At 40.1% G+C, this 26,786-nt stretch overlaps 1 protein-coding gene across 3 annotated transcripts in view; it reads right to left on the bottom strand.

The window, feature by feature from the left end:
- TUSC3 (tumor suppressor candidate 3) overlaps window positions 1-26,786 on the bottom strand; it is a 286,073-nt gene that overhangs the window by 46,088 nt on the left and 213,199 nt on the right. For all 3 annotated transcript variants that reach the window (XM_007067357.3, XM_043546172.1, XM_043546173.1), the window contains exon 7: window positions 6,826-6,889. In XM_007067357.3, coding sequence (XP_007067419.2) covers window positions 6,826-6,889 — 64 coding nt within the window. The remainder of the gene's footprint in view (window positions 1-6,825; window positions 6,890-26,786) is intronic.

Here is a 26,786-nt window from a genome sequence, read left to right on the forward strand (position 1 = left end):
TGAAGCTTCTTAAACATTTTAAAAAACCTTATTTACTTTACATACAACAATAGTTTAGTTATATATTATAGACTTATAGAAAGCGACCTTCTAAAACGTTAAAATGTATTAATGACACGTGAAACCTTAAATTAGAGTGAATAAATGAAGACTCGGCACACCACTTCTGAAAGGTTGCCAACCCCTGTTCTATATTATAAAGTAAAATATAGTGAAAAGAAGCAGCCAAGAGAGACATATATAGCATTAGCATAATACATTGCTTTAAAACCTAATGCACCTTTTAAAGTTGTAATGATAAAGTGAATACATCACTGTTTATCAATCTGGCATATTTTTTTAAACTCATCTTTGCTATGAACACCTCCTGACTAAAAAAAATAATAACGAAGCAATGGAGCAATTACTAAGTACTGCCAACATAAAGAGAAGGAAACATTAATTCTTTCATGTGTAACTGTTGAAGTCTTTATAAGAACCTAAGAACAGCCATACTGACCAAAGGTCCATCTAGCCCAGTATCCTGTCTTCCAACAGTGGCCAATGCCAGGTGCCCCAGCGGGAATGAACAGAATAGGTAATCATCAACTGATCCATTCCCTGTTGCTCATTCCCAGCTTCTGGCAAACCGAGGCTCGGGATACCATCCCTGCCCATCCTGGCTAACAGCCACTGATGGACCTATCCTCCATGAATTTATCTAGTTCTATTTTGAACCCTGTTATACTCTTGGTCTTCACAACATCCTCTGGCAAAGAGTTCCACAGGTTGACTGTGCATTGTTTGAAGAAATACTTCCTTTTGTCTGTAAGACTTTATAGTATTTGCGAAATTTCTTTGCATCCAAATTCTCTGCTTGATAGTACTGAGCTGTGAAATGAAACCTTAGATAATTCTTGTTGCAAGAGACAATAGTTTCAGTGAAACTATTCATTCTGTCAGCCAGGTACAGTGACTTTCTATTTTATAGACTGTACCAGAAAACAGAAAGATATCACAGCTTGAATCATAAGACAGACAAGTGCATTATGACATTCAAACAGAAGGTTCCTATTTATTGAGATGCATGTTGACTTTGCTAACACTTTTTCCCCTCCAAAACTCAAACACACATTGGAAATTTTTCATACTTGTATGAAGGATGTGGAATCTTCACAAAAAAAAATACACCCAAACCTGAGTATATTTAAGGAAGACAGCACAGAAATTTTATTATATCAGATATAAAATCTGTTTTCTTTGTATATTTTTAATAGGTATTTACATAAATAGTAATGCAGTAGGAGGCATGGGCTGGGTCTCTCTCTGTCTTCAAGAAGTACCTAGCACATTTTGGGTACTACCACAATCTAAATACAGAAGGCCAGAGAAGCACTATTTCCATTACACTGCGGCCTGAGACAGGGCTCCACAGAAATAACAGGCTTCTCTGCATGCTGGGAGATGCTGTAAGGTTAGGGAGGGGCAGTGAGCCTGATCTAGAGCACTATGAGTTTGTCTACACAGCAGCTGGGAGGTGTAATTTCCAGTGTGGGAGGACATACACATGCTAGCTCTGCTCAAGCCAGTACCTAAGATTAGTGTGGTTGCGGTGGCCTGGGCGGTACCTGCCCCAATACGTACTCAGGGGTTAGGTGGGACTGTACTCAGGCAGCTAGCCCAAACCACCCCCCATGACACTGCAGCCACACTGCTATTTTTAGGCACTAGCTTGAGCAGAGCTGTCTGTCTTCCCGCACTGGAAATTACACCTCCCAGCTGCACGTCAATCTGACTGAAACCTTCATTCCCAGGCAACGTGAGGGTCAGTGGTTCAGTATTGCCAACATCACAGTCAAAAATCATGAACATTCCTACAGCAGCCCTGACTGGCTGCTCTTCCCCAGGAGATGGGGAAATCAGAGGGGGATCTTCCTTGCACAGGGCTCAGTCATACAGGGACTGGAGTGTCTCGAGTCATTGTGAGACTGACTCCAGAAGGGGCCAAAATCACATAACTCACAATGAAAGAGTTAAGAATGCTGATGGCTTGTGGCTGCCGGGCATCACAAACCCTCTGAAACTCCATGCCCTGGCAGAACAAGGATAGGATGTTTTTCACAACAGGGTATAGCTCCCTCTATGAGGCTCCTGAAATGCTGCCTAGAACACTTACATTTGTCTTGTTGATTGCAGCGCTTCCTTACCACTGTTGTGGTGGCACAGGGAGCCTGCTAGAGCTGTGCTCTACTAGGGAGACCAGAGGGAGAAACTCTTGCTGCTGCAGTAACTCAGCTCAGGAGAGGAAGAGGGGAGCTACAAGCTGAAATAAAGTAGATATTGAACAACAGCAACAACAACTTATGAAAAAGTGGTGAGAAGCAACTGAACTCAGTGCTTAAGTTGTCCAGAGTACTCTGGAATGCCAACATGGCATATCGGTACATCTGCTGGTCACAGGCCAGGCTCCTTTGCCTCCCTGGCTGCAGCGCATCCTCCAAGTTGGGAAGTGCCAGGCACTGGCACAGGGTGGTCAATGGTAGGTCAGTGAAGAGAGCTGGGGAAACTGGAGCCAGGAACAGGCAGGGGAACATGAAGGCAGGAACCACCAGGAGCTAAGGGCACAGCTAGAGACAGGTGATGTTAGGAGCCAGGTAATGGGGTCACCTGAATAGTATAGAGCCCCATGGGCAGCAGAAGTTGGACACAGACAAGGACGAGATGGAATCTGAGAGGAGTCACCACCTCCTCTCCTGGTCCTCCCCCAGTACCCTATCTTTCTCTCAGCTCCTCCCATGATCCTCTGTTCCCTTCTGCTCCCTCCTGAGGCATTCCACTCCCCTGCATTCAGACACTATTTTTAAGGACTCCAGCACTGCTGAACTTCCATCTTGTTCCATCACTAGAGGCAGAATTTCTGGTGGCCTGAGTTGAAGGGCAGGGCTCAATCCTGGAGCCTCCAACAACAACATTGGACCACCTCCAAATTCCACAGGTGAGAGGCATCACCTATTTGTTATGAATGAGGAGAGAAGCTGTGAAGCAGAAAAAACTTTTGATTTGATCTGCTGGGAGAGCAATACAGCAGTGCACAGACAATCCAGGAAGTTTTTGGAGAGTGTTGGGGACACCTTCCTGGTGCAACTACTGGAGGAACTAACCAGGGGCCATTCTCCTCTTGACCTGCTGCTTACAAACAGGGAAGAATTGGTAGGGGAAATAGAAGTGGGTGGCAACCTGGGCAGCAGTGACCATGAGATGGTTGAGTTCAGGATCATCACAAAAGGAAGAAAGGAGAGTAGCAAAATACGGACCCTGGACTTCAGAAAAGCAGACTTTGACTCCATTAGGGAACTGATGGGCAGGATCCCCTGGGAAGCTAATATGAGGGGGGAAAGGAGTCCAGGAAGGCTGGCTGTATTTTAAAGAAGCCTTATTGAGGGAGCAGAAACAAACCATCTCGATGTGCAGAAAGAATAGTAAATATGGCTGGCGACGAGTTTGACTTAACAGAAAAATCTTCAGTGAGCTTAAACACAAAAAAGAAGCTTACAAGAAGTGGCAACTTGGACAGATGACCAGGGAGGAGTATAAAAATATTGCTCGAGCATGCAGGGGTGTAATTAGGAAGGCCAAAACACAACTGGAGTTGCAGCCAAAACACAACTGGAGTTGCAGCTAGCAAGGGATGTGGAAGGGTAACAAGAAAGGTTTCTAAAGGTATGTTAGCAACAAGAAGGTGGTCAGGGAAAGTGTGGGACCCTTACTGAATGGGGGAGGCAACCTAGTGACAGATGATGTGGAAAAAGCTGAAGTACTCAATGCTTTTTTTGTCTCAGTCTTTACAGACAAGGTCAGCCCCCTCACTGCTGTCTTGGGCAACACAGTATGGGGAGTAGGTGAGCAGCCCTCAGTGGTGAAAGAACAGGTTAAGGACTATTTAGAAAAGCTGGACATGCACAAGTCCATGGGTCCAGAGCTAATGAATTCGAGGGTGCTGAGGGAATTGGCTGATGTGATTGCAGAGCCATTGGCCATTATCTTTGAAAACTCGTGGCAATCGGGGGAGGTCCCGGACGATTGTAAAACAGCAAATATAGTGCCCATCTTTAAAAAAGGGAAGAAGGAGAGCCCGGGGAACTACAGACTGGTCAGCCTCACCTTAGTCCCTGGAAAAATCATGGAGCAGGTCCTCAAGGAAACCATTTTGAAGCACTTGGAGGAGAGGAAGGTGATCAGGAACAGTCAACATGGATTCACCAAGGGCAAGTCATGCCTGACCAACCTGATTGCCTTCTATTATGAGATAACTTGCTCTGTGGATATGAGGGAAGCAATGGACGTGATATATCTTGACTTTAGAAAAGCTTTTGATATCGTCTCCCACAGTATTTTTGCCAGCAAGTTAAAAAAGTATGGATTGGATGAATGGATTATAAGGTGGATAGAAAGCTGGCTAGATTGTTGGGCTCAATGGGGAGTGATCAACGGCTCCATGTCTAGTTGGCAGCCGGTATCAAGCGGAATGCTCCAAGGGTCGGTCCTGTGGCCGGTTTTGTTTAACATCTTTATTAATGATCTGGATGATGGGATGGATTGCACCCTCAGCAAGTTTGCAGATGACACTAAGATGGAGGGAAAGGTAGATATGCTTGAGGATAGGGATAGGGTCCAGAGTGACCTAGGCAAATTGGAGGATTGGGCCAAAAGAAATCTGATGAGGTTCAACAAGGTCATGTGCAGAGTCCTGCACTTAGGACGGAAGAATCCGATGCACTGCTACAGGCTGGGGACCGAATGGCTAAGCGACAGTTCTGCAGAAAAGGACCTGGGGATTACTGCAGATGAGAAGCTGGATATGAGTCAGCAGTGTGCCCTTGTTGCCAAGAAGGAACATTGGGCTGTATTAGTAGGAGCTAATTAGTAGGCGTTTGAGGGAAGTGATTATTCCCCTCTATTCGGCAGTGGTGAGGCCAAATCTGGAGTATTGCGGCCAGTTTGGGGCCCCCACTACAGAAAGGATGTGGACAATTGGGGGAGAGTCCGGTGGAGGGCAACGAAAATGATCAGGGGGCTGGGGCATATGACTTATGAGGAGAGGCTGAGGGAACTGGGCTTGTTTAGTCCGCAGAAGAGAAGAGTGAGGGGGGGATTTGATAGCAGCCTTCAACTACCTGAAGTGGGGATTCCAAAGATGATGGAGCTCAGCTGTTCTCAGTGGTGGCAGATGACAGAAGGAGCAATGGTGTCAAGTTGCAGTGGGGGAGGTCTAGGTTGCATATTAGGAAACACTATTTCACTAGGAGGGTGGTGGTGAAGCCCTGGAATGGGTTACCTAGGGAGGTGGTGGAATCTCCATCCTTAGAGGTTTTTAAGGCCTGGCTTGACAAAGCCCTCGCTGGGATGATATACTTGGGGTTGGTCCTGCTTTGAGCAGGGGGTTGGAGTAGATGACCTCCTGAGGTTTCTTCTAACACTAATCTTCAATGCGCACATTTCAAGTACATTTATCAATCTTTAAACCTTTTGAAAACCTTATATTAAAAACAAAAATTTAGAAATTAAGAACACATAAAAATGCTTTCATCTATTCAAAAGTATATATTCTCAGCTTGATGCATAGTTATCTGATGCAAAGACCAATGGAGTTCACTGAAAGTCTCCCATTGACTTCAATGTGCATAAGATCAGGACCTGGGGGCTAAATCTGCCCTTGACCATCTGCTGGGCACATAAGACCTAATAGGCAGAAAAACTGATGTGGTTTCACTGCATGGAGTGGGGAGCCCAGACAGTGGATCACTATGTAGGGGCATGAAGTATGCTTGTGGGGGACCACCCATAGGTGCTGGAACTAGGGGTGCTAGTGATGCTGCCATACCCTGTGGTATGAAGCAGTAACAACAACCCAAATACATGATTTCCACTTTCAGCACTATAAAAATTGTTCAAGCACCACTGAACAATCATGAAGAGGCCTTTGGAATCTGTAGGACAGGGGCTATGGATCAACATCAGTGTGGATCCACTTACTGAACCCTCAAAATTTGGGAGGGAGAAAAGTGATTACCAAACCCTAAGGTTTTGGCTGCTGCTCCACAGTCTGAGGAATATGATTTGTTTCTCTTGCACCTCCCCATGCGACCCAGGTGAGAAAGGTAACTGGTTAGTCATGTGTTATAGTTTTCATTGAGTGAGCATAATTTATTATCAGAAAAAGGGTTTAGAGAAATCACAAGTTTAGCTTTACAGAAACTTTCATGCAGGTCTTCATCTAACTCCCACTCAAGTTCCTCAGAGTCTTTCCCTTGACATTAATGGGAACTGTAGTGGCCCATTTATCCATTGAAGAAGTCAGTGCAAACAAGGAACCGTCTAGACAGGTGTGTCTTTTCCATAGAAAGAGCTCTGAAAGGATAATCTATTTTCATAGATATTTTTTCTATTTTTCTAAACTAGAAAATACGTATATTCTTCTCAACATTTAACAGAGCTGAAAGCTGAGACAAAATAGTTTTAAAATTAAGAGACAACACAAAGAGAAAAGAAACAAAAAAATTCTGCTGATTTAAAGATCGAAAAGAAAGGAAAAATATAAAATAGTACTGTATCAGGCAGATTTTTAGTGTTGGCAGTTAAATAGATACATAGTAGGAGACAGCAGCTCCAGCATTCCCCAACAGTAAACAGCAACAACACTAGGTATCTGCTTAATCATAAAGTAAATAAAGTGAAAATGCAATACCTGTTCAAAGCTTCAATGATATTCACTGTCACAGCAATTTCATATAATAGCATATTCTGATTTAGCTAGCCTTGTTCTAGCCATCGGTTTCTGAAGGATACTCAGTAGTAGTATAATATGTGATTCTGCAACAAATTGAGCCTGACTGCTCCCATGTATGTAACTCTGCAAAATGAGAATAAGAAACAAAAATAAATCATCATTATTAAGGCTAAGAAAAATGTTGAAAATGACATGATTTAGTATGTGTATATGAAAATTAAAATAAAACCTGTCTTGCAAACAGTGCATAAATATTGTAGTGCCCGCAGAAGACATATACTTCTAAAGTTAAATTTTTATAAACCATTGTTAAAAGCAAACCATCTGAAAAGCACAGCTAATGCAAAGGTCCACCATATATAAAAACTGCTGTACTTGATTGGCCACCCATGAATCGGAAACCCCACATATTTTGAAATTTAATGTACAGGCTTCATCCACCTGAGCAATTCCAAGTTCTTCATTCCATTGCAATTTAAATGATGGGAGGGATGAGTAATAGATAGCACTTAGCAACTACTAACACTGATCAACAAGAATGTGTGTGTGTCCATCTTCTTTGAAGATCACTTGTTGACTGGGGAGGGGATGGGTTCAGGGATGTGTTTGAACATGGCTTTAACAGATATTCAAATGTCAAGTGAAAAAACAGGAGGCTTGAGAAAGGAAGTTGAACTTTGCCAAAATGTGAACAGATGATCACACAATCACCATTTCATAGGCTACAAAATGCACAGAATCTGCAACTCACTGGAGATGCTGCCACTTCTATACCTCATCACAAGATATTTTAGTTTTCCACATGACTGACCTCATGTACACAGCCATCTGCACTCACTTTTCAGAAGCACTAAAGTGCCGCACATCCCTTCAGTTAAACTATGTCTCCCAATACCATCTTCCCTGAAAACAATGTGTCCTCATACTCCTTAGCATATACAAAAGAACTGTACTGAACCACTGGAAAAAAAAAATCTACATCCTTTCCCAGTCTCAGAGAGGGCATCGTATTTAGCATCTACTCTCACATTTGGAGGGTGAAGAAGAGGGGAGGGAAATCATCCTTGCTGAGAAAGGCAACTTGCACTTGTTCTCTCAGGGCACAGCAACTGAATAGCATTGACATGTGCTCCAATGTGGTCATGATATTCTCCCTTTGGATTTGGCTTATTTACTTTAGTTCCCCCACCCCTCCAAAAAGAAAAGAAAAGAAAAGAAAAGAAACCTTGAATCAAACTTGGAAGGTTGAAGTTTTCCATCCATTTTCGTTTGTTCATATTGAGACAAGTTTCTCTGTTTTGTGTTTGGGCTGTCTCTTTTCTCTATCTTGTATTTAAAATACTTACAATAAATAAAATAAGATACACATATTAGATATAGAAAGACATTTTAAAGAGCAAATCTACTCAAAATTTGATGTTTTTGATATATAGTCCAATAATGACTTGAAAATAGCCTATTTTGTGGACGTATGTTTAAACAAAATGACTCATTGAAAATTTTTAGTACGTTTTCAGTACAAAACTAGCCGTTGTTACAAACTTGCATACAAAGCAAAAGTTGAGGGACAGTGAAAAACCACACTAACTGCAAAACAAACAAACAAAAAAGTGCTATAGCCACAGCTTGTCACATTACTTTTTTGAAAGAATGACCCATAAAAAGTCAAACACACATTTTTAAAACACCAGGGTGAAATCCTGGCCCCACTGAAGTCAATGACAAGATGCCAAGGGGAGCCAGGCTTACCCCTCATATTTTATAGTTTTCACCTAAAAAAAAAAATTCTGAGTGTACACTATTGATGTTAGGGCCCAAAATGATTCGAACTCGAAAGAAAAATGAAAGATGCTGCTGCTTCAAGCCACAAAAAATGCCTTTATTCAAACTGACTAAATTTTGGCTGATGTTATTATCATAAAACTTACAGCCCATGTTACTCAGTGGATGGCTACATGCTATTCTTTAAAATACATTATATATGTTCAAATACTCAATTTTGCTTTAGTTTGGTTAAGAAGTTAATATTTATCAGTGATTTCCCCCCACCCAAGTAAAAACCATTTTTTTCTAGCAAGATAAAATGATTGATCTTAGAAAACTGGACTTATGATTTTCTAATAAGGCATGACACAACCCAATCTATATTCCATAGGTCTTTGACAAGCCAGCCAAGAAACTCTAACGAGCCAAGAAAGAGGATTGTCAAAGAAGGGAAGGCAATGCTAACATTTTTCAGTTAACTTGAGAATAGTTAATGATTAAGTTGAATTAAACTAAATTGATTCTTAAACCATCATTATTTGCTCTGCTGTGTTAAATAGCATAAAAGGGACATTTGTACTGCTCTTCACTTTGCTACTTACCTATGAGGCTGACTATAATTACAGATCCATGCTAACAGTTATTCCTGCTCAGCTATCCAGTGATAGTAGTGGTCTAACCTATAGTCCCCGTGACTGTATGCAGCCATGGGGACAAAGGGAGACTAGTTTGATCCCAGCTCTCTCTTCACATGGGAAACCAAACACTGTCCCCAGGCACCTTCCAATAACAAAAAGGAAAACTAAAATTTAAAGTGCTTTTGAAAAATGGAGGAGAAAAGTAAGGTGTTCTGTGTGTATATGAATAAATCTCTGAGTTCTGACATTTGTGATTTTACAAACTTAGCAGACAAAAGTACACCAAATACATTCCTAATTTAAAAAGAAAATATCTGCAATGGACTTTGATACACACAATTATGGTCCCCTTCCTGCAGACAAACACTGAAGCACTTGTCATGACGGGACTGGACTAGATGACCTATCATTGTCCGTTCCAGTCTAACGATTCTAGCGTGCCTCTATTTACCTGAGCACTCTCCTTCAGTGGGAAGTCTCCTGTGACGGCCTAACCATGCCCAATAAATGGTGAATGTCTCCTTCTTCTCATTAAAATTTTAGTAGAGTGTAGTAGACTAAGACTTCATCATGTTTACAAAATATACTATAATAAATTTACTAATACAGTATTAACTGTTTGTATCAAATCATTCAATCTAAACTACATCTCACAAATTAATATTTTTGGTTTCTTACACATAATAAAATCATTTTTATTTTAAGAAAAAGTGAAGATGGGCCAATTATATACCCTAAGTTTCACTTAAAAAAAAAAAAAGAGAGAGAAAGAGAGAGTCCAACAACACTCTTAATGTGAAGAAATGTACACATACCCTACTTTGACCCATCTCCAGGGTGAGCTAAATTTCAAGGAAAAAGGAACAGTGGGGATTCAAGGAAACAGTCTTCAAGAGATAGTGTTGTTAAACAATGGTGATGATGCTGATTTGTTGTCACATGAATACAAAGAAAACAAATCCCTTCTGTACATGTAAAATACTTGATATCAGAAGGAGTCAGTTTTACTGACATACTTTTAATTGTCCCTATTCCATTAAAACATTAAAATTGATTTTAACAAGTATGATTAATATGAAATGATCTTATCTTATGGAAGCAATCGGGCAGCTCATTTTTATCCTAAATAATACACTGCACTACTGACTTTTCCTCTTTCTGTATACATATAGTAGCAGTTTAAATCCCCACAATACTGTTTTATAGACTCAGACCTACAGTATATTTCCATATTTTTATTGTATGTTACTGAGACCCTATGATCAGAACCATTGTTTTGTCATGTCTAATTTGTTAATTGTAGCACTATATTTATTCTACCACCAGAACATATTTTAAATAAAAGAAAAATATTATTCTCAAATCTTACTGTTAATTTCCTACCAATGTGTCCTCTTATTTCATGTTCACATTTCTCTTCACATTTGACTGCACAATAGACAAAGCTATTTAATTTTTTTTAACTTAATATGGTTACACGACCTTACAGTCTACTTACTGATGGGTTAGCACAGTCAGCCAGAGCCTTAGGAATAATGATGCAAGCATGAGCTCAATAAACAACAGAACTACATCTGTTTATTAGGGTAGAGAGACAGCTCCCCGGCTGCTGCTGATTACGGTTACCAAACAGTTATGCTCTCTTAACAAGCAGGAAGCATACCCCACCCTAATCTTCTCTATTGAGTTCCTTCCTAAAACAAGGTTCCTTTCCCTCCATGTGGGAAAAGCCACAGTCTTTAGGGGCTGTCTGTGGGAGCCAGCACAGTAAATATGTTACAAAGTACTGCTCAAATTACGTTGTGTGGTTTTTGATATCAGCAGGAAATATTAATTACAATTCTTCAGTATATTCAGTCAATGACATGGGATTATTTTACATATAAATATCTAGACCTCAAACTTGCAAATTAACATTCATTTTTGTTAAGTGCCAACAAACATGTCTGGTGCTACAAAAGACTGAACACTGAGTTCCAAGCTCTGAAAATTTAGAGCCTGATTTTCCATTTTTTTTTTTTTAACACCTGGTGTAGTCATTTACACTCGGCAAACTGAGTGTAAAATTCTACTATTCTGATATAATAGATGGTTTGAGTCCTTGACATTTACATCAATTTTGCACAGATGTGCAGACTACTTACAAGGCAGTAAAGAATCGGTTTCTTACAATCTAAACATAACAGACGAGATGCTGAAACGCTTATAGCAGCAAATGCCTAGAATTTTGGAGGGTTTTTTTAAACCTGAACTTTTAAAAAAAACCTGAAAGGGTCTAGATAATTTAGGCCCAGTCTCCCTGAGAAACTACCACCTCTCCAAATGATATAGCAGTGGTAGAGATCAGTTGAGGCATTGGAGCTGCTTGCCCACTGATATAATTGGGAGAGGGCTAGGGGGAAGTGCATTCTGAATTAGCTGCCCTAGGTTTTGGAACTGCCTTCCAACACTGGGTCATTAAGTCTCAAATGTGGTGACATTTAGGGCATGATGGAATATTTACTTGTTATGACACGTTTTCCTGGGGGAGGAGGAATGATTATGGATGGGAGGGAGGTAATGAGACAAGCCATGCTGCTTGTTGGGAAGGATTTAGAGCTCTGATTTTTAAAATATATTTATGTATTTTGTTAGAGTTTGTTGTTTACTGTATATAATATGCCTAGAACACAAAATAAATGCAAATGACTTAATGACAAAAAACAAGTAAAATACCTGTGCTTAGATACCAAAGTGATGTGACTTAAAAACACCTGAAATATATATTTTAGTTTATGACATCAACATAGATACAAAGTATTAGCTATTTAATTTTAAATTAAGGATGATTATATGTCTGCAATAAACTCTACATATCATGGGTTTGATTAGTGATGGTGACAGAAGCCAGCATAATTACATATTGAGACTACAAATCCTTCCTACCCAGATTGGCAGTCCTTTGGCCACTGTACAATTCTGACCTTTTCGTATTCAGTGCTCAGATACTACTTTAATTGGCATAGAAATGCCTAGAAAGATATTAGGGGCTAGATGAAATCCTGCTTGAATGAACAAGGAACTTGCTGTTTTCTTTTTTGTAGAAAGAACAGATTCTGGCTGAAATGGAAAGACAGAAGAAAACAGAAGACGAAGAATAGTAAGGAGAGTGGAGTGAATATAATAGTAGATGAGGAAGATTAAAAAGGGAAGTGTGAGTTTGCAATAGAAATGACTAGTTTGATTTTGGCTTTCAGGCAGTCCATATATGTAGGGGAAATGAATATTGTTTTGAAATAACTACAATTATTAGTCTTCTGATAGTCAGACTGAATGTGTCCTATGGGGGAAGTCTATTAAAAAGCCAGTCCAGATGCTAAAGCAACAGTTATCCTTGTATGTAATTTTGAAGTATATGTGGATAAGTTTTTATATTCACTGTGACTCTACGAATTTCTCTGTAAAGATAATAATGATATTATCAATAAAAGGTGATCAGGTTACATTTGTACGGGTAAAGTGGGATAATAAAATCAATACAAGTTACAAGAATGTCTAAGGTCGGGTGATGCAGGTGGGAAAGACCAAGCTTGGTATATTTGTAGTGATTGTTAATTGTTTCACCAAGAACAGAACAGAACATGGCATCACATGAATTGGCCAGGAAACCAAATTGTGTATTCTATAAATATAGTGTAATATTGTTACATAATTCATTAATGCCTTAAGATGGAATGTTCCCAATTCATGCAAACAGATATACTGATATCTGGGTACAGTTTCATCAAATGCATACTGTATCTTAGAAGTTATATTTAATATAGGCAGTAAGGAAACACGTTACAAAAGAAGAGTATGTTTCAATATTTGTGTACACTTTCAGAGTATGAAAAAAATTGAGAGGCTAATCTCAATCTGAACTATGAAGGGGTAACCAATTCAGAGCTATTGCATGTGAAGCAATGGTGGTGGATACACAGCAATTGTAAAGGCCTAAAAATTGTACTTACAGAGTATGTCCCTAAAATAGAAATTAAAAATTATGCATGAAAATAGGTAAGTGCCTTTTGAACACAAAAATGTTATTTCCTTAGCAGTTATATTTGTCTCTGTGCATGTTCTGAAGCCACAAATCATTTTATAAGTGCCAAGAACATTGAATTTATGTTTATTACTGTCAAACCAGCAAAGAAAGGCCAATACTTTCACACATGGATGTCTAAAGTTATGTGCCAAACTCCATATTTAGGCACCTACATGAAAGCTTGCCAGATTTTTTGCACGTTTTGACAAACCACATCCCATTTCAATAGAAGTTCTGGGTGCTCAATTCTTCTGAAAATCTAGCTACTTTGTTTTAGAAGACTACTTTTAGGCGCTCACTGAAAATTCTTACCTAAATAACTTAATTTACGTGGCTGTTTTCAAAATGTTGGTCTGAACAGAGTAGCACTATTAGTATCTTTCAACAAATTATTAGGCAGTGCTGTGTTACTTTCATCCAATCAAGACAATATAATTTATTCCATAATGTTACATTATTCCATATCCTCACTGGTGTTTGCTGCACAGTGCTTCAAAGCTGAAAAGTATAAGCAGGTAAAATATAATGTGAGAACTTCAGCACCCTCAAATGTCAATGCAATAATGCAATAATTTTTAAAAAATGACATTTTAGATAAACTCCAGGTACAAAAGTAAAATATTGCATCCAGGGTCTTGCACTGATGTGTTCCTTTCCAAATCAAAGTTACCGTACAACAAGCAATAAGGGCCAGAGGCCCCCAGAGATGACAGCAAAACTTAACTGAATATGAAAGGTCAATGCTTAAAAGTAGATCTCTTTCTTACAAATCCCTTCATCTTTTGCAGCTTTGCCTCCTAAATGTTAACACTGATATGGCTAGGGCAGAGCTTAAAGCCACCTTAGCCATGGTAACAAATAACTTACAAAATGAATCTGTTTTATTAGTCAGTTATCCAGAAGGTTTTACACTTTAGCATTATCACCAAACTTGTACTTTTTATTTTCATGCATTACTAAAGTGACAGTTTAATACAAGTTAAATTAAGTTGTCACATTTTGTAAAGAAATGTAAATTTTTTTATCTCTAGCTATATACCTATATATAAACAGCACTATATTAGAGATAAATGCAATGTCTTACTACTAATTATTCCTTTATAGATATGACCTATTATTCTATTTATTTTTTATCTTTTATATTTTATGTGTAATTATGGTTTGTTTAAAGTGCAGTTCTACTCTGAAAAGTGCATCTAAAATGTTTACCTTTAGATTCTAAGTTTGTTTCAATTATTCTACATCAGATGTATTCAGTTTAAAAGAAAGTGTTTTCTCTTCCTAATTTCCAACTCTGCAAACTAAATCTGAGAGTAAAGATAGAGTCTCTCCTTCTCACACATCAACACAAGTAAAGTATTCTGGAAGGTAAAGCATATCCTCAATTAATCTGTGCAAACTCTCTCTTCAAATTATGTCCTCAGTAACACCTGAGGGCCATAGGTTTGCACGGCTTTAACTGATTGCCTCTCTAACTGGAATTCAGTAAATAATAAAAATCCAGCTCTTTCTGCTCTACACGGCTTACCTAGATAAATTAGATAGATAATAGAACTTTCTTTTGCCATTTAAGTCAGACAACATTGCTCTGAACACATCTAAAGACAATATCTGATTAATAAAAAAGTTTTGTACATATTACTCAATTTTCAGACTACAACCGCACTTTGAAATCGTGGAAAGTGTCAGCATATGAGATTGGCCTATTACTTGGGGCAGGAATTATAATTACCAGTGGTATACCTATTGTCTAGACGTGACCAACCATTTTATCTATATTTGCATATAATCACAGTCAAGTCTCTCATCATCCCATAGGGGGAAATAAATTATATGAACTTTCTTCACTAGAAGGCATAAATAGACCACTTAACATTTAATTTGAAAATATAACCAGATTTCTAAATTTCTAAAGGCAGTTTATAAAAATCACTGTACCAATATGCTGAAAATCTAGCATTCATAGTAGCAAGTGTGGTTTATTAAAGGCAATTTTTTAAATTCAGTAACAAAAATAGTTAATGTTTATTGCTTATGATATATCAAGTAACAATATTATGATGGAATATCCTAAAAGAAGATTGAATTGCCTTTCTTTTTGAGATTCACAATAGGAGCTTAAATGCATGGTATAAAATTCTTTATAGTCTTGAAGGAAAGAGTCTTGAAGGAAGAGAAGAAACTTGTTCTCTGCTAGTAAACTATGGCCTAATTTTCCAGAAGAGAACATGTAAACCACCTGATTACTGCAAGAAAAACAGAGTTGTGTGTGCACGCATTATTCATCTATAAATTGGGGTCAGGTGTTTGAACTGGCAACTTGAGCACACAAACTTACTGAAAGTTAGGTCTCTGTGCAGAACACAGGTGATATACTTGGCACTCGTGAAGAGAAGTGCCAGCTGTAGAATTCCATCTCTTCTTTTAATACAGCAGCACAGATTGCAATATTTGGGGAGCGAATGGAATCTTTGAGGCAGCCTCAGAGATTACCAGAATTAATTTAGCAGAGTCTCTGACCACATACTGCTGTGGAGTCTCCCTGGATCCATCTCCTAAATCTGAATAAAAAGGGGGCATTGGAAGCTTTGATACAGAACTGCCTGAGCCAGGGACTTTGACAGTAACAAGTCAGAAAGCAGAGGGCTCTTAATCCATGTCTCCTGCCAACACTTTTACAGAAGAGGTAATGTCTTGTTTGAAGAACTAGAGTTTAGTACCACAGACTTCAGGCACCCAGAAAAGGAGATCCTCTATCTCTGGAGTTCTGACCTTTTCTGGGATGGAGCAGGGCTCTTTAATAGTGGAAATACCTGCTGAGTTTAGAAGGAAGCGGTGTCTATGCTGAAGTGGGTAGAGTTATGAAGAATTTAGTTTAAGGTACCTTTGTACTACAGGCACAGGTGTCGCAGTATTTGATGTAAACCTAAATGTTAGACTTCAGTTTTGGCCACAGAAATGATTGGTCTGACAAGAATATGGTTTTTGCCTGGCTCAGGTGACCTATCCAAAGGACATTGTGGCATAGGCAAAAAGTATTGCGTAGTCTCAAATCTTCTGGGCTGGTGCAGTTAAGCATGAGGAAATGCTTTAAGGCTGAGAAAAGGTAGCTAAAATATGCTACCTCATTTAAGGGAGTGTACCCACAGTTTTAAGTTAGATCTAATATAAAATATAGTTTGAAAAGCCATCAGATTATTGGTGGTAGGAGTGGCATTTTCCCTCTATTTGGTGAGAAGAATGCAACTTTGTATTATCTTTCTTTCCGTACCTTAGTCTTCTGAAGAGTGAGCTGCTCCAATGCACTCTACATGGTTCTATGCCTCAAGAGTACTTAAAATTTCAGCTGGTGCAGACTGTGGCTGCCTGCTTCTTAAAAACAGTACTTCTGACCTGCCACATATTATGCTTTTTTTTTTATGTCTGTTTTGACTTTCAATTTGCTTCTGGGAAAAATGTAAAGTGCAAGTGGTTTGGGCCTGTGTCCTTAGAGACTTCTCACTTAGGGCTGTCCTGAAAACAAGAAGTCCAGTTCATGAACAATTCTGAGGTTTTGGTATTTGTTTTTGATCCACATTGAGACAAAAACTGAGACCCTTTGAATTTTTTGTGAAAAGAGGCAGCACCAAAAACCCAACCCAGGTAAGCCAACTGCACATAGCAGATCCCGGTTCAAGTCCCTGCTCTAGAATACAGACTTGAACCTGAGTATCCCATATCTCAAGCCTTTGCTCCACCTATTAGGATACAGAATCACTCTCTTAATTTTTCCTGTTAGAGCTAGTTTACTTTGTATAAATAATTACAAGTTCATTGGACAGGAGAGACTAACTCTATAGACCAGTAATTACAGAACTCTGTGGGGGAGACCCAGAGCACAGACTTGAACCTGGCTCTTCCCTAGCACAGGTGAGTATGCTAATCAGTGGACTATTTACTATTCTTATCTTTCACTCTTTTTCAATTGCATCCTGGACCTGAGAAAACTTCGAGAAGAAAGTTTAGTCAAAATTGGTATGTTGCTGCAAAGAAAGTTTTGGTTTTGACAAACTGGCATTTTCCAAACAAAAAACATTGCATCAAAATATTCCTAACCTATTCTACCCTCACTCCTTATGACATTTCATAGCAGCTGCAATCTGGGGAAGTTCTCATACTTATTCCTTGCTGATTGAAAGAGGGGATTGGTGAAAAGTATTTTCAGTCAGGGGGCCTCAACTCTGTGATTTTCTTTCTCTCCCTTAAAAGCCCCATCAAACATTGCATGCTGCATATCTCCCCACCGCTCCACAAGCTCTCCTTGGGGATGTTGATTGATTGGGTGGATTGGCATATGGGGTGGCTTGAGGAAAGAAGCTGTTATTTGCAGTCTCCTTTTGATGATACTGAACCAATTGAAATTTTTTTGGGGGGACGGGTTGTTTTTAATCACGCACACGCAAAGTATTTAATGTGTCTGGAGTTCTAGACAAGTGATTTTAATAGGTAAATAGAAGTGAAAAATGAATCTTTGCCCCTCACCCTAGTTTATGGAGGGAAGTGTGGCAAACTGCATAAGTCCCACATCTGAACAGTTCTGAGCATTTTGGAGAACTGGTCCCTTTCAGATTTTAAAATTCTGCTATTCTTGGGCATAAATCACTTTGAAATAATGGGAGCTGAGGATGTCAAGTGTCAGTGGCAAACATGTGTTCAGTGCATGTAAATTTCTACATAGCAGTGTTAAGTATTTATATGCTATTGCTAAACTTATTGAATATTTAGTAGTATTAGACTAGAGATGGCACATACATAGATGTCCTCAAAAGGATAATCAAGAATAGTCACAATGGAAAATATTTAGTTTCTCTAAATAATGCATATGCTTAAGATCTCTAGAGTGATAGTTGTCACGGTTCAGTAAAATACTTATATTAATGTAGATTGTGCTCCTTCCTTTCTCCCCATTAAACTATGTAAATAAAGAGAAACAATTTGAACCAAGGCCTCTGAGTTATATTTTAGTCCTTGAGGCAATTCAATTAGCAGCAAGGATAGCCCACATTAAAATTTAAACATGATTGCATATTTCAGTTGCCACAATTGTCTCCAGCATGGTTACCTGAATAAAGCAGCATGAAATTTATGCTTGAATTAGCCTGTGTGGGGGAATCAAACTATTCTAGGACTGGGAGCACTAAATTCTACTCAACTTACTAACCTTTTATCATATGGGGTTATTTTAATGAATTAAGTTCCAAACGATATTTCTCCTTTAAAAAAAAAGTGAGAAATATATTTGTTACAAATTTTACCATGCTGGAAACATTGAAATGGAGGAGACAAGGGAGTGGGTAATATTTTTTACTGCAGCAACTTCTGTTGGTGAGAGAGACAAGCTTTCAAGCTACACAGAGCTCTTCTTCAGGTCAGACCTGAAAAACTCTGCATAGCTTGAAAGCTTGTCTCTCAGTATCCTGGGACCAACGTGGCTAGAACAACACTGCAAACAATGTTGAAATAAAATCATATTTGAAAGCTACCAAAAGCAGAATATTGTAATAATATCAAGATTTTTATTTTCCATATTATACTGTATTTTCTTAATTACATTCTCAGCTATCAGAACTGATTATCTAATACTCGATTTATATGAAATTAAAAAAATGTACAGAATATTTAAAACAAATCTTGAATGCCGATGAGAAATTTTAAGCTACAAAGAGAAAGAAGGGCTAGGTTCTGTGAAAGTGGGGAAAGTCAACTATACACATGCTCAGATTTCTAGGAGCAAGAATTCTGGTGACTCTTCTTTTGGCAAAGCAGGCAGAGGGTTAGAATGGGAAGTCGTTTGGGTAGAGTGTCAATGGGGATAGCTTCTTAACCACAGACTAACCCATTTTTTGAAACAGTTTTTCAGTCTTAACTATACAGTTACTTTAGTGGAAGGTGTGACGTTGCACCCCATAAGGCTTTATGGAAATATGCTTATGAATATATATATGACATAACTGGAATATGTTTAATGCTACATATGCCATATAACATCTCTCTGCAAAAGTTATGATCTTCTGAATATATTCATCCTATTTGTATGCATGGGTAATTTTTGTACTTGAGGTTATGAATATTGGTTGTGTATTTGCTTGATTTTAAGTAACCTTAGTAAAGCATTTGGTCAGCTTCTTGAGAAAGGAATGTGCAAATTAAGTGCCCAATCAAGAAACACTTAACAGACAAATTGGATACAATTAATTTAGGCTTGAATAAAGACTGGGAGTGGATGGGTCATCACACAAAGTAAAACTATTTCCCCATGTTTATTCCCCCCCCACACTGTTCCTCAGACGTTCTTGTCATCTGCTGGAAATGACCCACCTTGATCATCACTACAAAAGGTTCCCCCCAGCCCTGCTCTCCTGCTGGTAATAGCTCACCTTACCTGATCACTCTCATTACAGTGTGTATGGTAACACCCATTGTTTCATGTTCTCTGTGTATATAAATCCCCCCACTGTCTACTTGAGGATGTTCAAGGTAACGTGTGAACCATGGCGGCTACCTGTAAGTTCTGAGTCATGCATGGACATGTGACTTGCCCATGTGACTCCAAAACTCCATCTTGTAGCTCGAATTCTACACAGGGGGAGGGAGGGGTATCTACCCACAAGAGAAAGTCTATTTAAACCCCTGGGAGACCCCTCCATTTTGTCTTCAGCTGGCTCAAGAGATAGCCTCTCCACCCCCAAAGGATACCTGAAAGAAACTGGAACAAAGGACAGTAACCACAGGGGGTGTGAGTGATTGCTGGACCCAAACTAGAAGGAGACTAGTCTGTAAAAGGAAGCTTCCTGGAACACCTCTGAGGGTGAGGTTTTATCTGTATTCAGTTTTCTTACTACATTAGGCATAGACTTGCGTGTTCTCTTTTATTTTGCTAAGTAATTAACTTTGTTCTGTCTGTTACTACTTGGAACCACTTAAATCCTACTTTCTGTATTTAACAAAATCACGTTTTACTTATTATTTAGCCCAGAGTATGTAGTAATACCCGGGGGGGAGGGAGGGAGAAACTAGCTGTGCATCTCTCTTTATCAGTGTTATAGAGGGTTGAACAATTTATGAGTTTACCCTGTATAAGCTTTATACAGGATAAAATGGATTTGTTTGGGGTTTGGACCCCACTGGGAGTTGGGCATCTGAGTGTTAAAGACAGGAACACTTCTTAAGCTGCTCTCAGTTAACCTTGCAGTTTATGGGACATGGTTCAGACCTGGGTCTGTGTTTGTGGCTGGCAAGCGTGTCTGGCACAACCAGGCAGGGTTCTGGAGTCCCAAGCTGGCAGGGAAGGCAGGGGCAGAAGTAATCTTGGCACATCAGTTGGCAGTCCCGAGGGGGTTTCTGTGATCCAACCCATCACAGAGGGGAAGAAAACGACTTAATGTGCTCAGCATAGAATTGCTTGAATTCAATGAGCTAAGGTCTGTCAGGCCTAACTTATATTTTACACCACTGCCTTTATACAGTAACTCCTCACTTAAAGTCATCCCGGTTAACACTGTTTCATTATTAGGTTGCTGATCTATTAGAGAGCATATTCATTTAAAGTCGTGCAACATTCTGTTATAAGGTGTTTGGCTCGCCCTGCTCCACCCGCCGCCTGGTGCTCCTGCCAGAGAGTGGGGTCGGGGTGTGGGAGCTTGCCCTACTCCACACGCTTGGTGTTCCAGCCGGGGAATGGGGTCGGGGAGTGTGAGCTTGCCCCGTTCCACCCACCTGGGATTCCAGCTGGGGAGCAGGGTCGGGGTGTGGGGACTTATCCCACTCTGCCAGCTCGGCATTCCAGCCAGGCAGCAGGCAAGCCCCCAACCCACCTCCCCGGCAAGAGCACCAGATGGGCAGAGTGGGGTAAGCCCCTGCAGCCTGACCCCACTCTGCCCACTTCAACCAAGCTTCACAATCATCATTAGTGAGTACAATATTAAATAGTTTGTTTAAAATTTAAAATTTATACTGTATATGTATATAATGTCTTTTGTCTGGTGAAAAAAATTTTCCCTGGAACCTAACCCCCGCATTTACAGTAATTCTTATGGGGAAATCTTCATCATCTGGACCCATGAAAAAGAAGCCCTTAAGGAATTCCACCAGGATTTCAACAATTTTCATCCCACCATTGACCTCAGCCTGGACCAGTCCACACAAGAGATTCACTTCCTAGACACTACAGTGCAATTAAGCGATGGTCACATAAACACCACCCTATAACGGAAACCTACTGACCGCTATACTAACCTGTATGCCTCCAGCTTTCATCCAGACCACATCACAAGATCCATTGTCTACAGCCAAGCTCTACGATACAACTGCATTTGCTCCAATCCCTCAGACAGAGACAAACACCTATAGGATCTCTATCAAAAGTTCTTAAAACTACAATACCCACTTGGTGAAGTGAAGAAACAGATTGACAGAGCCAGAAAGGTACCAGAAGTCACCTACTATAGGACAGGCCCAACAAAGAAAGTAACAGAATGCCACTAGCTGTCACCTACAGCCCCCAACTAAAATCTCTCCCAGTCCATCATCAAGGATCTACAACCTATCCTGAAGGACAATCCCTCACTCTCACAGGCCTTGGGTGACAGGCCAGTCCTTGCTTACAGACAGCCCCCCAGCCTGAAGCAAATACTCACCAGCAACTACACACCACACAACAAAAATACTAACCCAGGAACCAAACCCTGCAACAAATCCCGGTGCCAACTCTGTCCGCATATCTATTCAAGGGAATCCATAGTAAGGCCTAACCACATCAGCCACACCTTCAGGGGCTCGTTCACCTGCACATCTACCAATGTGATATATGCCATCATGTGCCAGCAATGTCCCTCTGCCATATACATTGGTCAAACCAGACAGTCTCTACGTAAAAGAATAAATGGACACAAATCTGACATCAAGAATTATAACATTCAAAAATGTAGGAGAACACTTCAATCTCCCTGGACACTCAGTAACAGACTTAAAAGTGGCAATTCTTCAACAAAAAAACTTCAAAAACAGACTCCAATGATAAACTGCAGAACTGGAATTAATTTGCAAACTGGACACCATCAAATTAGGCCTGAATAAAGACTGGGAGTGGATGGGTCACTCCAAATCTAATTTTTCGCAGCCGATACTCACACCTTCTTGTTAACTGTTTGAAATGGGCCTCCTTGATTACATTGGCCTCATTAGCACTACAAAACTGATTTCCACCCCTTCTTGTCAACTGTTGAGAAAAGCCCACTTCCACCTTAATTGAATTGGCTCATTAGCACAGACATCCCACTTGGTAAGGCAACTCCCATCTTTTCATATGCTGTGTATTTATACCTCTCCATGTATTTTCCACTCCATGCATCTGATCAAGTGGGTTTTAGCCCACAAAAGCTTATGCCCAAATAAATGTATTAGTTTCTAAGGTGCCACAAGGACTCCTCGTTGTTTTTATTGTTGATTCATTCATTTTGTAATCTAAAATACGCCCCCAATTGTTTTCAACAGTCCTATCACATAACCAGTTATTCCCCATTTTGTAGTTGTACATTTGATTTTTTTCCCTTCTTGAATGCAGTACTTTGCACTGGTCTTTATTGAATTTCATCTTGTTGAATTCAGACCAGTTCTCCAGTTCGTCAAGGTCATTTTGAATTCCAATTCTGTCCTCCAAAGTGCTTGCAGCATCTCCCAACTAGGTGTCAGCTGCAAATTTTATAAGCATACTCTCTACTCCATTATACAAATCATTAATGAAAATATTGAGTGATACCGGACCCAGAACTGTCCCCTGAGGTTCTCCACAAGATACACCTCCCAGTCTGACAGCAAGCCATTGACCACTAATCTTTGGGTATGTTGGTGCACACCTGGGTAAAAAAGCCGTATAGTAATTTCTTCCAGATCACATTTCCCTAGTTCAGTTATGAGAATGCCACAGGGGACTGGATCAAAAGATTTAGTAAAAGTCAAAATATATCACATCTACTGCTTCCCTCTTAGCCACTAGGCCAATAACTCTGTCAAAAAGAAATTAGGTTGGTTTGGCATTATTTGTTTTTAACAAATTCATGCTGGCTATTGCTTATAACCCAATTATCCTCTACGTGCTTACAAATTAATTGTTTAATAATTTGTTCCAGTATCTTTCCAGGTATCAAAGTTGGTTGATCACCCTATAATACCCTTGGTCTTCTTCATTCCCCTTTTTAAAGATTTCCTTTCTTCAGTCCTCTGGTATCTCACCCATCCTCCATGAGTTTAATATAATTGCTAATGGTTCCGAGATTGCTTCAGCTAGTTTCCTAAGTACTCTAGGATTAATTTAATCAGGCCATGCCAACTTGAACACATCTAATTTATCTAAAATAGTCCTTATTCTGTTTTCCCTATTTTGGTGTGCGTTCCTTCCCCCTTTTTGTTAATATTGTGTTGACCATAGTCTTTTTAGTGAAGACTAAAGCAAAATAGGTATTAAACACCTCAGTCATCTTGCTATTTTGTTTATCCAACTGTTTGAGGTGTCCCTAGAGACCTTTAGATAAATTTGATTCTACTGCAATGCTTTTACAGTACTTAGGGCTAGGTCTTCACTACTCCAGCTACAGTGGCACAGCTACAGCACTGCACTGCAGCTGTGGTGCTGTAGCATAGATAAGTCCTACATAGACAGAAGGGGGTTTTCAGTCAATGTAATTAATCCACAGCACTAGCAGTCAAGCCGGCAAGATCAGATAAGCTGCAGTGATATTGCTGCAGAGCTGTGCTCATGTTGCTTCATCTTGTAATAATTTTATATTAAGCCATCTGATTAGTTTATCTGATGGACTGTGATGCACTGATTGTATTACTAAGAGTTTAGAGCAGATCATGCAATAGTCTGTCCAGCAGTCTGCTTTGCACATGGCTGTAGTGATTCATACATTCTGTAGATCTCACTATTAGATGATATAATCAATAAGATGCCATTGGATCTTGGTGCATCCATGATGTTTTGTTTTTGTTTGGCAGGTAGAAAAGGTATGTGATTTCTAATTGCTGCCTGACTCACTCAGCGAGTAGCAGAGTTCCACTGCTATTCTCCTTCCCAATCCCAGGCTACCCAGTGGTGTGCTGCTTGGTTACCACATTAATGCAGGGGTTGGAAATAAAGTCCCCCGGATTATCAGTTTATCGGACACCAGGGTGGATACAATGAGTTTGTCTAAGTCACTGTAGAACTTTTGTTTCTCGCTGTCAGCATTTGTCATGGAGGGAGTGTAAGTGGTACGCTAGCATCGTCAGCGCTTGTGTTTCAATGGCAACAGTAGAAACATAAGATGAGCACTTGTTCCTTTAGGTAGACTTTTGAGTTTGGCAGCAATGGAGTCACTAATGGCAAAGCTAACACCACCAGATGGTTGTGGCTCTGTGGACGGGCAGCCTCACCAGTAGACCATGTACCTTTCACTGATCTCTGCGAGTTTCCCATTGTTGGTGAGTCTGGTTTCACTCAGTGAGGCAATGTTGATCCTGTACCTGGCCAGTACTTCTGCAACAAGTGCTGTGCCTCTCTCAGGTAGGCTGGTGGTAGGATTGTCACACAGAGTCCTAACATTCTCGCCTAACATTCTTAATTTAGGGGATGAGCAGTTTAATGCTGACTAGGGTTGCTCGGATACCTAAGATGTTGCTGAATGGTGCTGCTACTTCCAAGTGACCAGTGTCATGAGCCACCTTCACGTAGGTCTGTGACTATGATCACGAGCATCACCATGACTATTGCTTCACCACTCATCCATTACTGGAGGACCTTCCTCTATCATGAAAGCACATACATTGTTTGGTGGTGATGACTTGCACTGCAGTATTCATACACTCTCGCCTATTCTCTTGAACTCTGGGGACATGCATTCACAAGATGACTGGCATGGGTGAGGGTGAAGTCTGTGGATGTCGTTATGGAATCATTCTATGTATCTTCTATAGTAGTGGACAACTGCTGTGCATGCATCTGCTTATTATACCACTGTAGAAGGTAGCACTCATCTGCCACAAACTGCAGAGGTCTTTGCTACCATCCTGGTAGCTGGGGACATGGATAAATGAATGTCAAGGTGTATTCCACACACTGGTGCACCTTCTCATTGCACCTATGGGGATCCATGCTAATCCAAGATCTCTTCCAGAATCAGCCTGGTCACAGGAGGGCCCAGTTACCAGGTGCTATCACTCAGAATGCTAAAGCAATTGCTTTATGGCAAAGTGAAAGTGGTCTTGCCAGTAGAGAGGCTATGCATCACCAGGAAGGACTTATGCACTCAACCTCCCTTTCACCTAAACATGGCTATCTGGCAGCCAGTGATGATAGTAGCAGAGTCACTCCATTTGTCACTGGTACTAGACAATTCACGCAGGTCTGTGCCATGGCACTAGCCAACCTACTGGCTTGAATACTAGTGCTAATGTAAATAGTGAGTGTGTGACTTTGTGATACTGTATATGAAGTTGCTTTCACCACCTTGGGTACAGCAAAGATCGCTGTATTTCTGGGTCATTCTTATAAAACCAGTTATGTTACTCACTAAAAAATAGGAGATACACTGACAAATTCTTGCATTCCATGTAACTGTAGGCACAGTAACAACATAGAGGAATCTGTGGCATGACATTCAATCTAATTTTAGAGACATGCAGATCAATACTGGAATGCCAAGGCTGATAAAATCCAGGGCTAGACCAACTGTCATGACACCAAAGACTTCTATGCTGCTTTGAAAGACATATATGATCCTACACACACCTACAATTACTTTGAAGAGTGCAGGCAGTCTTACACTAAACACAGAGAGGAGAAACCCTTTAGAGGTGGTGACAGCATATCAGTGATTTTCTGAACATATTGTCCAACATTGTAGACAAGGCACTAGTAAGAGTAATGGATCAGCCAATGTTCAATGACAACATGGACACAGCCCCATCCCTTGACAAAGTCAGCACGGCGATCAGTGCTATGAAGGAGTGTAGGGACCCTGGATCTGACGGTGTTTCTGTAGAAATAAAGTACGGAGGTGAAACCTTGCTCAGGTGACTGTATGGACTCAAATATGGAGTACTGAAGAATATGTACCACAAGATTTCAAAGATACCACCATCGTCACCATATACAAGAGGAGAGGGGAAGTCCTATTGTGGCAACTAATCGAGGTAGCTTATTTCTCCCCACCACTGGAAAGGTTCTGGCCAACGTACTCTTTGATCATCTGCTATGCAACATTATTAGTTGCATGTTATTGGAGTCACAATGTGATTTCAGGCCAACGTGAGGATCAGCAGATATCATGTGTAGCTTGTCAGAAGCAGGTGAAATGCAGAGAACAGCAACATAACCTTAATACTGTCTTCATTGACCTGGTTAAAGCATTTGACACCATCAGTAGACTTGGTCTTCGGCAACTATTATAGAAGTTTGATTACCCAGAAAAATTCATCAGAACTGAGGCTATTTCGTAATGGAATGCTCAGATGAGTTTGTGTACATGGTGTTCTGTCT

The sequence above is a fragment of the Chelonia mydas genome, chromosome 4 (assembly GCF_015237465.2).
Source record: "Chelonia mydas isolate rCheMyd1 chromosome 4, rCheMyd1.pri.v2, whole genome shotgun sequence".
NCBI lineage: Eukaryota > Metazoa > Chordata > Testudines > Cheloniidae > Chelonia > Chelonia mydas.